Here is a 16,815-nt window from a genome sequence, read left to right as displayed (position 1 = left end):
TGTCCACCAAAGCAAATGTGGAATACACAATCTTCTATAAGTGATCAGAGGTTGCTCGGAGGTTGCCAACCAGTCTCTAGGCCTGTGTGACTGAAGCCTATAAGAGCTGGGTATTGTTGGTTTCAGGAGTAGTAAGATACATTTATTGGGAACTGTTTTCATCTGTGGAACGACACACATTTGGTACTGAATTGTTACAGTAAAGGGACTATAAATTATAAAGTACATGTTTACTGCAATGAGGAAAAATGTCAACCAGAGCGACAACTCTTTTGTTTTTTTTTGTTTTGTAGTTTTCACAGAATCATTTAGCTTTATGCTAAACTGCACCAGGAAACGGCTGAACATGCAGCTCCTTCTGGGAAGATCATCTGATTTATTTATAAGTTTCATTTGCTCAACATAAGAAACATACAACATATCCTCGATGTTAAGGAAGGCTATTTTTATAAGGCAGTCATTATAATGAAGAGCAAGGACACAGTCCTTTTATTTGTGCATATTACTGAGCAGTTATTTAAAACGGCAATTACATTAGCAGAAATGTGTTTAGACCCTACAATAGATTGGGTTTCACTTTCTCCCATTATTTACACAGTAATATTGCTTATTGCTGAGCATTGAGTGCAAACACTTACAGGGAATACACAGTAATGTTGAACACGTTGCGTTAACTAAATCATTCAGTAAATGCTCTATTTAGATATTAAAGTGTAACAGCAAGAAAGCAGCACTGTAACAATCAATGGAAACTAAAGTGGCTACTGAAAACCAGACTCTGACCTTAGCCAGACTGCCTTGGAAGTATATATGTTCTGACAACACAGATGTCAGAGGGGACCCTCAGGACCCCAGCCTGTCACCGCGGGCCAGCAGAAGAGAGGAAGGGGTCCAAGTTATTCTGGGCTAGGCCAGTAAGGGAATGGGTCACAGTTCACTGTGTATACCCTGCTGCTTTAGCACCGGCTGACAGGCCACAGGAGTCTGAAAGTCCATGATGTACTGGCATTTGCTGGGCTCTTTCACTGATCGCAAGGCTGTCTCCGTTCCGCATGTCAGTGTGACCTAGAAAAGCACAAAGAAAGAGAAGTTGAGGTTGAGAAGAGCCATTGTTAGCCTGAGTCAAGAGCCGTGGCAGTTTGATCACACAAAGGGAGCTGATTAAAGTTGACCTGCCACTTGTTTTACAACTTCTCTTAAAGTTTTGCGAAGAAGTGGGGCTTGCTACAAATGACAAAATTATACAGAAGGAACCGCTGACTTGTTGTGACTTTGCGTGAAGCAAAGTGTTTCTGTGAGTAAGAGCGAGCGTGGATTTATGGGACACCGCCGCTGTCGTCCCCGCGAGCGAACAGGACAGGGGGAGGATGCGATTACTGCTGTCACGACTTTAATAGGTGACTTTGACGCCCCCTGCAAGAGAGCGGAGGGGAAAACAACTTCTTTTACTTGGGAGTGGTTTCCATGGCAACCCCTCTCATCATTCAGCACCCTGAACAGACAATCCCTTTGGCGAACAAAAGCACCTGAAGAGGCAGAGATGGGAACCTGGCAGGTATTGTTGTGCAGAAGTTTCAGGCTAGTAGAAGTGGTGATTTGGCTTTGTCCCGTAGGGAGACTAAAATAGTCTTTTGTTATGTCACTTAGTATCTTGTTGCACTGAGATATTAAGTGGGTGTGCGCTGCTTGATGAGACAAAGTCTTTTCTGTCACGCTTGTCCATGAGTATTAGCGGTCTGGTTTTAATTTGCAGGTGAAGGAGCGATAGCTCAGTCTTGGTGGCGATTTATCCTTTGATACACTACATGTAATAATGTAAGACAGCAGTAGTAGAAAACACATCTTACGAGGAAGTGTGGAAGAATTGGTTGATTAACAGGCAGTTATGCAGCACTGTGGGAAATCCAGATCCATGGATTTTAGACTTTGGCCCATAAAAGGGACCACAGAGCAAGACAGATCGGATTCTGCATTAATTGTCTGGAAGCCCCTAAACCGTACATTTTACAGTGACGCCACAACACGTGATTAGTCACCGGGGCAGCTATAGCTCAGGACGTAGAGCAGGTTATCGATCAAATGAAGGTTTGGTGGTTCGATCCCTCGCTGCTCCAGTCTGCATACCGATGTATTCTTCATCATATGCTATGACTTGTTTTGGTCAGCTAGTTCTCCTCTGTGGGGATATGACCCTTGAAAGTTTTACAGTTTTCTTCACTGAAAACTTTCCTCGGTGAATGTAAAGCTTACAGCTAGGGCCAGAACAGGTGACCCTAAACTATCCCTATGGTATGCTGCAGGTAGGCTGGTGGGGGCTGCTGATCATGCACTGAGCATTTCTTCTTCACTCCCCATATGTTTTTACATCACTGCTGCTTCTCATTAAATGTTTTCTCTCTACCACAGCTTGTTTTGCCCAGTCTCCCTGTGCTCTGAACCCTCAATTGAATGGGTTGCAGTTTCTAACAGAGATTAAATGTGTTATTCAGCCCTGAAAATGTCAGCGCTGTACTTACGAGTGCTCAAAAATGCTGAGAAAAATAAGTCAAATAAAAGCACTAAAATTTCAAACCATGCTTAAGTACATGCAGGGCCTGTAATCTGCAAAAGCTTCATAGTATGAAAGTTAAATTTTGCAAACTCCCATTAAATATACTAAAAATATTATTCTGGAGGAAAAACACCCTCTGTGCTTTTCCTTTTTGATAAAACTCATAGTTAGAGCTGGATCGGGTGACCCTGAATCCTTACTGTAGTTTTGCTGCAATAAGCCTGGACTGCTAGGAGCTTCCCATGATGCACTGGTTCTTCTTCAGTCACTGTGTTTATACACCACTCTGGATTTAATCATTAGTGTTTATTAATCTCTGGCTTTTTCCTACAGTGTGTCTTTTGTCCTGGCTCCCTCTTCTCCTCCCCAACCAGTTGGGGCAGATAGCCGCCCCTCCCTGACCCTGGTTCTGCCAGAGGTCACGGGGGTCATGTGATTGTCAGGGTTTTTGTCTATATTATTGTAGGGTCTTTGCCTTATAATATAAATAGCCTTGAGGTGACTGCTGTTGTGTTCTTGTTGGCTTAGGTTTTCTCTTCAAACTCTTAAAACAAGTGGTTTGGTCACCTGTTCAGGGGTTTATTACCCACGTATTTAGCAACGCTAACCCACACTCAGAGTTCAGCAGTTCATTCTGTGACTACAATACTGTCAAAATCACAGTCAGTGCCGCAAAAAGCAGATCGCAAATGTAATAATCTGGAATTATCCATGAATGAGTCAATGAACGGAGCTGGTTTAGATCCGGCTGTGGTAGCTGTAGCTCGTGCTTAATGACCACCGACACAGAATTAATAACTGAAAGAGTTGAGTTCACCTTTCCCCACAGACACACAAGATAAACTGTGCACCGCTTGAATTTGGATTACCCCAATATCCACCAGCAAAACAATACATCACTGGCGCCTCTTCTCCAGCATACATGATGGTACGCTGCAATGAAAGAGTGTGCTACCCAAAGCTGAGGTTCAGCCTTTCAAATATAATGAGCGTCTACTTCTGACAAGACTTTATTTATGCCGTCTGCGCAGAGTTAGGGGGTCGTATCAAAGGACTTCAATTTAGTGTTTTCAAAGGGGGGCCTGGATGGCATGAGTACATGCATTTGCAAATGACATTTATTGGACTGATTTGAAGAGGGGGCCAGGCACAGAAAACCAGATGATTAAATGTCCTTTATTTTTAACTGAGCAAATTTCTCACACACAAATGCAAATGGATGTCATAAAGACTGGCTGAGAGAGGGCATGATGCTGGGAATATGTCGAAGAGGAGAATGCTGCAGAAGAATGCAAACGGAGCAGCAACATTAACCATGAAAACCAGTGCAGACTGACAAAGAGTGTGCGTGTCGGGGGGGTAAGTCACTTTCAATCACTTGGCTCTGGACATAACATATTTTTGCCAGGCTGCTGAGCACGCCATGAGGACTGATTGACTCGATCCTGATTGTTGAAATGCTCATGCCCGGGATGAGGCAGACCGGGACACAGATCTCATTTTATTTCCTGGTTAACAGAAGGAGCTCAGTTTGCCTGTTTCCTTTAGTTTTCTCTTAGTGCAGTGTCCATTTACCCCGCTCTGACTTGGCGTCGAGTCAAGTGTTCATCTTGTTGCTTTCCCTAGAACTACAATAAGATTTGCAGCCTTGCCTGCATGTGCAGGGTGGTAGCTCTGCTCCTGGTACCCTGCTTATAAAACAAGAGGAAACATTAGTGTAATTACTAAATTATTCTCCAACTGAATTCAAATAAAATAGGCTCTCTATCCCATCTTTTATTTTGGGTGGAGTTATAATGAGTTGTGCACAGCCTTCATCCTTCCATCTGCTTGTCTGACAGTCTGTCAGTGTGTGCGTATACCATTTGTTCATTTGAATATCTGTTATTCATGTCTGCCTCTTGGTGCTCTCATTACTGTAAGAGGGTTTGGGCTGTAAAGGATGATTAAAGATATATACAGTTTGTTGTGCTTACTGTAGTACTGCGTGAACCTCCTTGCCAGCAGGGCTCTCCATTCTCATAGACCATCTGACTGTAGTGGTTCTTTGGCTTTCCTGTCCACATCCCCCACATCCTGAAAAATGTTAAAAATGAAATGACGTAAGACATAATATATGTTATTTTACTTACAGGTACAGTGTGTAAAATTTCACCACTAGATGTCAGTGCATCGCCGATTGCATTCAACAGAGTTCTGTTTGCTTTCTCCTTCAAATTTAAGTGCATTATTGTCGTTACGGTGGCTGCTGCAGGACAAACATGTTTTAGTCAGCCGAGAGAGAGAATTATTTAGATTGTACCCCATGTATCCAACAGGCACAACGTGTAAAAACACATTTTTAGTACAAACTATATTTGAATAATATCAACACTTTACAATAAATCGGGAATTAAAAAAAACATCAATTAAATATTTTGCAGTATTTTATGTTTTCACCCTCCCGAGCAGTGATGGGAATAACGACGTTACTTTTTTCAGTAACGAGTAATCTAACTTATTACTATCGTTACAACGCCGTTACCGTTACTAACTAGAAAATGCGGTGCAGTTGCGTTACTGTTTTTCAACAAACAGACGGCTGAAGCTGTGTTCAGCTTACTGCACCTTATATCAGTTGCACGGAAGTCGCTGTAAGTAATCTGGGCGCTACAGCTTTAAGCAGCTGCGCGCGCTCCCGCGGACGGTAATCACGATCACTGCCCCCTTAGCCTGGAGCTAAGGGGGCAAAACAATCACATGAGTGCTGCTGTTGGACTGAGGAAGAATAAAGTAGTCATGGTAAGCCAATCACATGACCACTTCAAGATGACAAAGCAACAAGGTGATATATACCAGTTTTTAAATTGTGTTGATAGGCCACGTCGGGAGATTTGGCTGTTTAGGAAGAGCGGGAAGTTTTAGGGGTGACGGCAAGAGAGAGAGACAGCGAGTGGACAGAAATATTCGGAGTGGCACAAATAATTTGTGGCATCTTATTGAATGCAGAACAGCTGATTGTTATCTAAATAGTTTGAAATGGTTATTAAAAAAAGAGGGTAAAAGGTGAATGGCTGCAAATAACTTTGTTTACAAAACTTGTGCATATGATTTTAAAATTGACAATTTCTATTAGTTAGTTATAGTTATAAAATATGATTCAATAAACATATTTGTGGTTGTTACAGTGAAAAATAGAACTTTTTCTACTCAGATTTTAAGTTTGTCTGATTTTAGATCAATTGTGTTAATACAGTACATCAAAATGAAAACATAACTGTAAATTCAGACACGTGAGGTTGTGCTGAAAAGAATGATACCAAACAAAGCAAAGTAAATAGTTTTTAAAGGTGAAATGTGGAGGGAAAATCAAGAGTAGTTAAAAATGGCCAATTATACCCTGGACCCCAGAGGGTTAGACTTTTTTTTTTTAAGTAACACAATAGTTACTTTTCAAGTAATTAATTACTTTTAGAATCTTGTAACAGTTACTAACTCAGTTACTTTTTTGAAGAAGTAACTTGCAACTATAATTAATTACCTTTTCAAAGTAACTTGCCCAACACTGCTCCCGAGTCTACAGCTTTGGCCACTGCTCATCAGTAGTGACTGTATTCCAATAATAAAGAGTCTGGATCCACCACAGAGTCTACTGCTTCCTAGGTAGGCTGTCAGTCCACTGTTTACCTCAGCTGCCTATGCCGGGTCAAAAACAGCCGTGTCTATAATGATTGATACGACTCAATGAGTCAGTGACGCTTACTTCTGTCTGATGATATTGATACTGAAGATATCGTGGGCTTTTCTGTCAGTAAGCGCTGCTGTTATTGTCGCTGTTAGCTAGCGTTGCTGAAACGGTTTTTGAAATGGATCTAACGCTGGATCTTAGTGAATGATGCTTGGTAAACTTAGCTGGCTGCTGTTTAGTCAGCTTGCTTTTCAGCTGTCCAGAGATGGGAGGGTCACAGGAGTAATCTGATTTATCTAATTTGGTAATAAGCACATTTTTTGTGTTAGAACTCGAACTTCAGTTCAGGAGATGAGGCCTGAGGTGAAGAGGAAGAGGTTGACATTTTGATGCCAGTGACGTTGTCTTTTTCCTTCGTGTTTTTCCTTCTTTGGCGAAGCGGACCTCTTCTCCATAAAAGTAAAACACAAGTAAGAGTCCTCATATTTTGAAGGTTCAGTGAATGTTCCTCCACTACAAGTGGACACCTTCGAGTTCCCCTCTGCATTTCGAATATTACATATTTGACCACCTCTAGTCACATAGGTAAAACACAAATGGGTGGAAGGGCAATGTCCACCTCGGCCACAGTGTTCAAGATGACGGGGCAACATGACAGCGTCTTCAAAAGAGCGCCCACTTGTATGTATTTTTAATAGATGTTTTTGAGAACACATCAAACACTAATCAATGTATATTTGAATATAATATTATTTTTTTCTATTAAATAACCTAAAAAAACGACTTAATGCACCTTTAAGTTTGTGCATGTGTGTCTTAAAAATGGTCTTTTAAGAGTTAACCAGGACCAACTCCGCCAAAAAAAACACAACTTTTTTCCTTTTTTGTGAACACCACTCAGTTGGCTTATTGAAAAACACTTTCTCTCAGCGAAAATAAAAAGCTGGCAAGATGGGCAGCCTGGCAGTGCCCTTGTTTGGTTCCTGGCACAGGCAATCACATCCCCTCTCCTGTTCAACAATGGAGGGGAAATATTAATTACCGTTTTGTCAGAATTAATACTGTGTGCAGGAGGGAAGGAGAAGAGGAAAACAGAGAAGCCTATCTCGAATGAGGCTGTGCCTGCCCAGTGCTAGCTAATTACATTCTCACCAAACATTTCAAGGGGAGTTATGAAAACCAAAGCAAACCAGGGTGCCAGTGGACTCCATCCAACACAGTAGTGACAGATGCCATTTCATTATGTTTTTACTGGCTAACTTCCTCTGATCTTTTGTTGAGCTCGAGCAGCTTCTTTGAGGTGGTGTCAACTGTAGCGGCGCTGGTGGTAAGCACTGATTTTTAAAAAAAAAGATTGTAATCCTGTTGAGGGGGTGGAGGGGGAGTCTCGGTGCATGACTGACTGAAGATTTTATTGAAATATGTCTTGCTCTGATCTCTTGCCTTCTTGTTCCAGCTAGGAACTATTTTCCTGTCAAGACAAAGCACGAGTAATAGAATCAATCTTTGCCTCACTTTCCGGAAAACACACAGCAAATGGGGAAAAATAAACCTGCAGCCCCTCCCCCCTCTAATGGCTTGTTGGTCTTCTATTAATCAGCCAAGATAAAGAGCTGCAAAAAGCTATAAATTCAAAGTATTGTTTTAATTTGCACAAGTGCATCTGTCACCAATCCTGTCACAAGGACCCAGCCCTTGATCAATGTGCTTGCACTGACGCAGGGGATTAACATAGCAAGAGCTGCTCTGAGTATTGCGTTTAGTATTATGAAGGCTAATCTGCTTTATTTCATGACCTATTATAATATTTTTATTGGTGGTCCTAATTGATCTCAGTAGGATATTACGCTGACAGCTTGACATTGAGTAAAGTGCATTGCTCTTAAGCTCAACAACAACAAAAATTTGTTAGTTTTTTCGTTTTTGACCCAAGTTACCATAAATCTTAAACGACACACATGAAATAATAATAATTGTTATTATAGTCATAATGAGAGGCTGTAAACAAATAAAGGACTCTCTATTCTGGGTGTTTAAGTTGTTTCCAAGAAACAAACCTTTGACCTTGACAAGAGAAAATATGGAGTGATCTGATTTCAAAAACACTCTCCTGCTCGTACGGACACACGGCCGTCTTCAGGTCCCCGAGTGTGACTTTTCTGCTCTCCTTGATGCGCATGGCTTATTTAAGACGCCCGAACGGGTCAGTCGAAGGTGAATTGCTCACACAAGTGGGAGCCGGCTCGGGACCGAGCGCCTCGCCTGTTTCCTTCGAGCCTGTTTGATTGGGTTTTAGCACTCAGTTAGCATCAGGAGGCCCTCGAATGGATTGCTGTCAGGGCCGGCAGACATGCCAAGTGGAGAAAGCGACAGCGCTCCTGCTCTCGTTGCGAGTTGACCGGCGATCCCTTGCGCATCACTTCTGCGCCGGCTCATCCATCGCGACCTCCTCCAGCCCCCCAACCCCCCTAACACGCACACACAGCTCTTTCCCTCGCCTCACCTTCTTTCACTTCCTTCCTTAATCTCCATTCTCACTCTGTCAGCTCTCTCGTGCCCCAGGAGGCGGCATAGGCCCCCGTCAATTAGGCTTGAGTTATTGCTGAGATATAGCCAACACAATCCAGTGTTCCAGTCGGGAGATGGAATCTTATTGACAGATCATTCCCCGTAATAATACCTACTCGCAGTCGGTATTGGCAGGCCGTTTTATAAAGCCATTCCACACTTATCAACAGACTAGTGCACTGCCAGGTGTTCACACCTGTGTAAAGAAGCTTAATTTCAAGACACCAGGGTGCATAAACATTACTATATGTTACTCTGACCCCGTGACAGACAATATAGCTGAACCCAAATGTGCAAATTGACCCCTCTGGCTCAGTGACAACTTCATTTTCTCATCCAATTTGTCACAGTTTGGCTTTAAGCTGCAGCCATGACACAAATCATGCTCGCTCACACTTGTAGCAGCAGGGTCAGTCTCCTTAAATGATCTGCTTTACTATATGTATTTTCTTGTTGGCTGATCTACTGCACCTGTTTGAACAGAGCTACAGAGATTCCAAACATTACTATTCAAACAGCGACGAGAAACAAACAAAAAAACCACACGTCTTTTTCTGGTTTTAGAAGAATAGCGTGGATGAACATATTTTGAGTATGTAAATAGATTAGCGCTGCCAGCGGAGGGTAGAAATCCATTTCCAACCACAGGAAACGAGGGTCCACAAAGCCAGACTTCCTTTTTAATGATTAATGATGGAAGATATTGAAGCCATGCTCTTTTTCAGGCTTAAAACGTCCACAATCTTATTTCCAGATATCTGCGTTACAATCCTTTCTTTGTCTGGCCTCTCTTAATGCTATAAAAGGCACCTTCCATCAAAGATAAACCTGTAATAGCAGCGTATCCGGCCAGCTAAAACTATTATCCATACATCTAGTTTGCATTGCTGGTGAGATGGTAAGCCTCGGAGAATCCAGACATGCCTCTTACCCGTGCACATTAGGGAGCCAATTTCATTTAATTTGGTCTCCACTAAGGTGTGATATCTATTGATATACTGAAAAGCAGGTGGAGTTGTGATTTCATTTAATCCAGTGCCCACAAACAGGCCTGCTGTGTGTGTTTATATGTATATATTAGAAACGATGGGGGTGGGACTACAATATGTTGTTGATTATCCAAACTGTCACTTCAGGAATTTGAAACAATACTTTATAGCTGTCAGAGCAGTTTGTTTTTTTTTTGTTTTAATATATATAATCTAATCCTCATGAAGAGTAATTAGCATTAAAAGAGCTGATTAGGCCCCTTTTCTTCTTCTGATAATGACTTGAGCTGATATAAGCTCCTCTTATTTCTCAAAAATGATGTGGTCGCCAGCGATTCTGTTTTAAACTTCATCGCAGTGCTAATCCGTATGCCTCGAGTGATAAATCCCGAAGATCCACGGCTAATCTCGCTCAACAATGACAGGAGAGTTACCCCCTCTGATACAGCCACAAATCAGCCTTTCAGAAGCAATTATCATTTTGGACAACTCTACTCTGGTGCTGAAACACCCTGCAGATACCGAGCGGGAGGAGAATCTGGGCCAGAAGTGTATTTTTGCATGCCTTAATGGGCATGTCAGTGTGTGACCAGGCCTTCACTGGAGAGGACCATCAGGAAGAGAAGACCACGGTGGCCTCTTTTAGAATCTTTCCTCAACTATTTTTGCCTACAGAGGTTTCTTTGTATCTATGTAGACATTAGAAAGCTGAAGTCAGTGACACGAAGCATCAACCAATGCATTAAAACCAAACTACCTGCATAGAGTATATGCATTCATTAAACATGCTTCACATACAGTTAAATGAAAAAGAAAGTAACCCTCCTTCTCTATCGCGACATACGTGAAACTTTAATCATAACATGTTACATCATTATTAAGGCAGTGTAGGATCATCTTGACAGAGAACCGAAAAAAAGGCAGAAACAACAACAAGTTGTGTGAAGGTGCGGTCATACTAAATAGAGACTTTTAGAATTCTGTTTTTGTCTACCCATCCATCCATTCGCTTCCGCTTATCCTTTTCAGCCTATCCCAGCTGTCTTATGGCGAGAATCGGGGTACACTTGGAGAGGTCGCAGGGCTAACATATAGACGGAGACAACCAATCGCACTCACATTCACTCCCCCATTCATACTTATGGGCAATTTAGTGTTTCCAATTAACCTAACCCCACTAAGTGCATGTCTTTGGACTGTGGGAGGAAGTACCCGGGGAGAACCCACACAGTCATACAAAGGACGCATGCTTAAATACCATTGGTTATAACAGTTAAAGGGCACATAGTGCAAGTTTCCAGCAAATGACTAAAACCAAATTCAACAGTCGGTTAAATCTCTCGTTAGACTCTCCAGTTTAGACTTTACTTTGATAAGTGGAAGTTCAATCACTTTTTTTCTCTTAAGACAAAATAAGTATGAGTTTTCAATAAAAAACTCATACTGGTATTCTTCAAAATGCAATCCTCTCTTCTACAAATGGCTTTCATGTGAGCGCCGTGATTAAACATGATGACTTTCACTACCGACAGAACGAGAAAGTCTTGATTGAATCTGCAGTGTTTCAGAATGAAGAGTATTTAATGACCACGTGCTTGAAGCCACAAATATTCGCGGCTATTTTAGGTTCTCACTGGGCTTAGTCGAGGTTAGTGAAAGATTGTAGTTCATTAAAAACAAAGTGAACACAAAGACACCTAAAAAAGGACGTGTTTACTTTTACATTTACTCAAAGGACAAGCTACAAAAACGCAGCAGAGACATTAAACAATCAGGTAGCAATTACATCTCACTGCAAGCGTGTCTGGCAACAAGAAACAGTCGAATTAAAACACAACCGTCACGCCAATTTACCGACAGATAAACGGCTTCAGAGGCGACTCCCATCAGTTTCTGTTACAGAGAGCATCGACATCAAGCCCGCTCCTTCAGAAGCGCTCTATTCATTTGCAGCCATGAAGCGACAGGAACTGTCACATCAGATATGCCAGCTCAGCGTCAAATTACTCATAAAAACTTCTTCAACAACCGGCTCCTTACACTGAATCCTCACCACCTGCAGTACTAATGAAATACAGTACCTATGTTAAGATGGTGTAATGTCTGCGCTTATTACTGTCACCTTCCCACTGTAGCATCCACTCATTAGCTGCCGCAGCAAATGAATTATACCTCACAGCTATGCTTTTTGCTGCTTTAACACGGGGTCTGGAGCAGCACGTTAGTCCCCTCACTATGCAGTTAATGCCGTAATCATTTACAGCATGAGAGGGGCCAGGGCACCGGCAGGTAGAGAGAGTAATTTGGACGCTGGTGGTTTAATTTGGATTTTGCGAAACGGCGCCATAAAATGGAAAAGAGGGGAAAAAGAAAAGGTTTCATCTCGTAGCAAAGCAGCAGAAGCAGCAGCAGGCATTGCTATAACCTTTACTTCCTCATGTCAGGTCACCAATCAGAGAGCAGCCTTCTGAGATGAGCCCATGCACTGTCATTACTGTGCCAGTCACTGACACTCCTCTCACCCTCCGACCACCCACGGTGCCCAGCACCTTAATAAATAATTCATAGGCAAAGGAACATGTGAAGGGCACATGCTCAGTCAGGGCTTTGCTTTCCATTTGTTTCACATGACTGACACACAAAGAAGACACATTGCCTTTTTTCAAGCATATTTGCGATGCAAGTTTTCAGAACCGGACTGAGATGCATCGTTACGCGTAACGGCGTACGAACGAACTCACCTTCAGCACGCGGGCTACGTGAAGACACGCTTCTTTGTTCTGCCGCACACTTCTCCTAAGGTGGAGCGCGCTGACCCACGTCATCGCTGTGGAATTGTAAAACACGACAGGCGCGGCGAGTTGCGTTTTGCATTCGCCGCACAGACGGCACGCCGAGGCCATTTTATGCGCGGTTATGAAGCAGAGTCGGGGTGCATATTTCATCAACACCTCCTGACAGATATGAATCAGGGCTGATGTCAAACCCAAATCAGTATTCTGTTAACAGCTCACTTGTGCCTCATTAACGACTGGGCTAGATGTTGCCATGACTACCCAGCAGAAAGGCCATCGGGGGTTCACAGTGTCAGCTCCCCACTCCCCATCACTTTAACCCTCTCCTCAGACACACAAGAGTCATTACCCCTTGATAGCGCGTGGGCTGTTAAGTGCAGGGACCATATATCATAAAAACATTAGGAACAGATATATATATTTATATATAGGTCTTTCATTTCTTATATCAGTGAGGGTGTTATATAAATGAATTCCTGTATCTGCCTGGCTGTCAGAGTGGGCTGCACTAGTGTACTATTGTATGATCCTGCGGGCTGCCATGTTTCCAGGTAAAGAGGGCCCCTCTCCTCACTAATGGCACTCCAGGGAATGACCTTGACAGCTTGAAAACGAGCACATTAAGTAGAACACTTAAATGTATAATTATGCACTTGTTCCAGTGGAACTGTCGCTGCTCTGTAGGTTAAATCATTATGGCTTAGATAAGATGAAACAAATAAATAATTAAAATAAATACTTTTTTTTTTACCCGCTCTCTCTCTCTCTCCTCCACAACTGCCTATCAAAACAATTAAGGGATTGGCTTTGATATGAACACATGAAAGGGAGCATCCCTGCACTCATTAAGTGAGCGCATAAAAATATAGAAGAGCGGAGCAACAAACAGTCATTAGTCTTTTTGCCACGCGTGGATATGCAGCGCGCCTACTTTCCACGTGACGGGTCGACTATTATGCATTAACGCTGAACTCGCTTGCAACAAGAAACTTTGCAAATAATTTTAAAAAAAGGGGAAATATTAGCTCTAGAAAAAGGTGAGAGTTCTTCAAAAGGATCGGCCTGCTGTAAATATAACCCAGGTGCGATGTCGAGCGTACGGAGACATTGTAATGCCGCTAAGTTCTAACAATAAACAAGTTATATTTGCTCGCATATAAGCGAACCACCTGCAGCAGCACGGTGGGTGTTGAAGGACTAAACACTATGCCATAACATTAGTCAGAAAATATCGTTTTATGCATAATGCCAAGTCTATATCGAGCCAAAATTTAAGAGGGAATCCGCGACTTGAACGAAGCAAAGCGGCTGAAAGGCCGTTTTTATAAGAGTTATTTGTGTTTATTAGTCTGTGGCGACAATGTGTGTTTGTGCTGTACGGATATCCTATTGATCTAGCCCACCCACTGCCTCCCAAAATTAAACTGTTGATGTAAGCAACACAATTTGTAACAATGCAAATTATACAAAATTTAATCTTGGGGAAAGCAGCCTTTACAGTTTACACTGGGTTCAGTACTGCCAAAGGGCTGGAGCTGTGAAACTGCTGCATTTATAATAATGTTGATTCATTTTTGTTGTCCTCCATATATACATACAGAGAGAGAGAGTATGTCTAGGTGGAGGCTTAAAACCAAACTTTAATGAACTTAACAAACCATTTCCCATGAGACCTAGCCAGTTAAATGTCACCAGTTCAACAGAACAAGGACATGGGTGAGCTGAGGGGCCGTGGCAGTGGGAAAGAGAGTGAATATTGAGTGCGTTAAACATATAAACAACATCTTAAACCCATTAACGTCAAGTTTATCATATTTGGTAGATGAGTTTTTGTGAGCGTTGAGACCTCTACATCATCAGTGTGATTTTTTTCCCCACATAAAATGTAAATAAAGAGTACAATAAAGCAGTAAATGTAGTAGAAATGATTATTTTTAAATACACATTTTCAGTTGGTTGAATAAAGACAAGTTTCAAAAAATTAGACTTTTCTGTCTAATATTTCATGGTTCTGGCTTTGCGTGGCCATGAGGATGTGTGTGGTTATTATAGATGTGGAGGATGTAGGTTATGTCTATGTGCATGCTGCTCCTCTGCAGCCTTTTTGTTGGAGGTAACGTTAAAAATTCAACTAGAGTCACTAAAATTCTGAATCCTAACATTTCTCATGAACACGTTACACAGATTTGTGAAATCTTTAAAAAAAAAAAAACTTTCCAAAAAATCAGCTAATAGCACCCTGAAAATGACACATTATTAGATCATATTTTCATTCGTAGCCACCAATCCAAGTAAGGTTATTTCGTCGGGAGACGACGATGTGCATCGCTCCTGTCTCGGGTCGATGTTCAGTTGCTTTGTGTTCATTTGTAATCTGCTAGTACTCAAGTGGTTTTACAGTAATAATCTTAAAACTCCCTCATGATTGCCGTGCAATGAAATGGCCACCTATCGAGATAATTAGCGACGGTGCTTTTCTCCTGTTTATGCGTGTGCAGCGCTGCAGAAAACTACGAGTGAATAGTAATCAATCTAAAAATGAGAACGGAGCGATATGTTTTCCATCAGGACCTCATTCCTTTTTAATGCTTCTAAAAAGACGTGGCGCTTTTCAGCTGTATTCATGAAGAACCGACTCTTATCGATCCACTGAGCATGTTTCATATTACCATGGTCATATGAAAAGAGTGGCCTCTCCTTTCTTAGGTTTGTGCTAATAAATTTGCTCAAACTAGTGCCTGAAGGCATTTGAATAGCTGCATTTTTTTTGTCAGTATCTGGGAAGATTTTCCTCCATAACGTTCTGGTGATCTTTTGTGTGGTCATGTGGTCAACATGGGGTCACGTAAGTGAGCCTAGCCACAGGTGTGAGAAAACGCTAGCCCGAGAAAACGCCACTCTGGAAGCGGCATACGTACGTCTGCCGCATACCGGCACAAACAGCCACCCTATTTGTATTTTTCACGGTGGCCAGCACATCCCACTCTCTCTGGGGTTGCTCTGCGCTGTCATTTCAACTGCCTGGCTCCTTCGCAGTGGGCATACACAGTCATTCACTGTGGTTTCAATGTTGCTAGGCTACCTCACTTCTCCACTGTTTTCTGTTTGAAAATCTACTGTTCAATAAAGCAGTTCAAGGGAGACCTGTGGGTTTGAATACTGAGCGATATGAACCAGCAGGAGTAACTGACAACACTAATAGCCTTTTTTTTTCTCTTCCCCCCGTTTCACAATACTCTTTCTTTTTCTCCCTTGACTCGATAGCACACTAGCACAATCTGCGCCTACCTCTACAGCCCATGCATCAGCTTCAATCATAATATTCATATAGTGCAACATTTATAACCTTTCCTTATTACATTTCCCTATTTTGAAAGTGTGAGCCTGAGTCATAGGTGTGGTGTAAATCTTCCCTTTGTAGTCTTCCACTGTTCTTTTATGGCTTGTCTGCTTATAGTCGCCCAGCAGCGTGTCTAGGAGTTATTATTATTCTTGTTTTGTCTATCCTGTTTTCAGCTTTGGATGTTGGGCGCATTCCAAGCTTGGACTGTCAAACACAGCGTGTTTCCAAGGGCAAAGGGTGAGCAAACAAGCTGCTCGCCGGCCCCTGCAATGCTTTTTTGTTCCCTCCCTCCTCGTGTGCTTTCAATGATGATGAGTGTAGAGCGGTCTGACCCCGGCACAATAGAAGGCCCAGCTCCTTGAACTTTGCGGGGCAACATACGCTGGCCCCCATGACCCTGACTGCGTGGCCACCTGATTTCCCCGGAGTCCCAAAACAAAAACTCATTGGATGACCCCTCGACTGATCCCGTCCTCCTTCGCAGATACATTTAAATCATCCCATCCTCCTCTGTCTGCAGGAAAACGCATCTTTATTAATAGGACACCGTCACTCCCTTAATGCATTTTCTTCCTCTTTTGGTTTTGTGTGGCCACACGTTTCAAATCTTTACTAGGATTTGTGGTTTTTTTACATTGTTTAGAATCTTTTGGCGCAAATTGTTTAATGTTAAGAAATTAGTTTGTGTTTGTTGGTACCACTACAGCTCAATCTGTTTCCGTGTGGTTAGCCTAGTGCGAGTTTAAAGGCACCTTCATAAATATTTCTGATTTATTACAGCCTGACATTGTGATGACGGCATACCTTCCAGAGATGGGTTTTCTGTAACTGTTGTGGATATAAAGAAAAACAGGGGGGTTTAAACATTAGGCTAACTGCTTAAATGTTGACAAAGCACTTTG

The 16,815-nt window shown here is 42.2% G+C and overlaps 1 protein-coding gene across 1 annotated transcript in view; it reads right to left on the bottom strand.

Moving 5' to 3' along the window:
* Window positions 1-356: 356 nt before the first annotated feature.
* Window positions 357-16,815, bottom strand: part of LOC146580345 (glucosidase 2 subunit beta-like) — a 175,997-nt gene continuing 159,538 nt past the window's right edge. The window contains exons 14-15 of the mRNA XM_085267008.1: window positions 4,528-4,627; window positions 357-1,065 (exon numbers count right to left, since the gene is read on the bottom strand). Coding sequence (XP_085123134.1) covers window positions 928-1,065; window positions 4,528-4,627 — 238 coding nt within the window. The 3' untranslated portion in view covers window positions 357-927. The remainder of the gene's footprint in view (window positions 1,066-4,527; window positions 4,628-16,815) is intronic.

Source organism: Mchenga conophoros, linkage group LG3 (genome assembly GCF_057382185.1).
Source record: "Mchenga conophoros isolate Kocher_MC1m ecotype Shallow Benthic linkage group LG3, M_conophoros_male_GT1.1, whole genome shotgun sequence".
In the NCBI taxonomy this organism is placed as follows: Eukaryota; Metazoa; Chordata; class Actinopteri; order Cichliformes; family Cichlidae; genus Mchenga; species Mchenga conophoros.
This window is presented reverse-complemented; position numbering and strand designations above follow the sequence as displayed.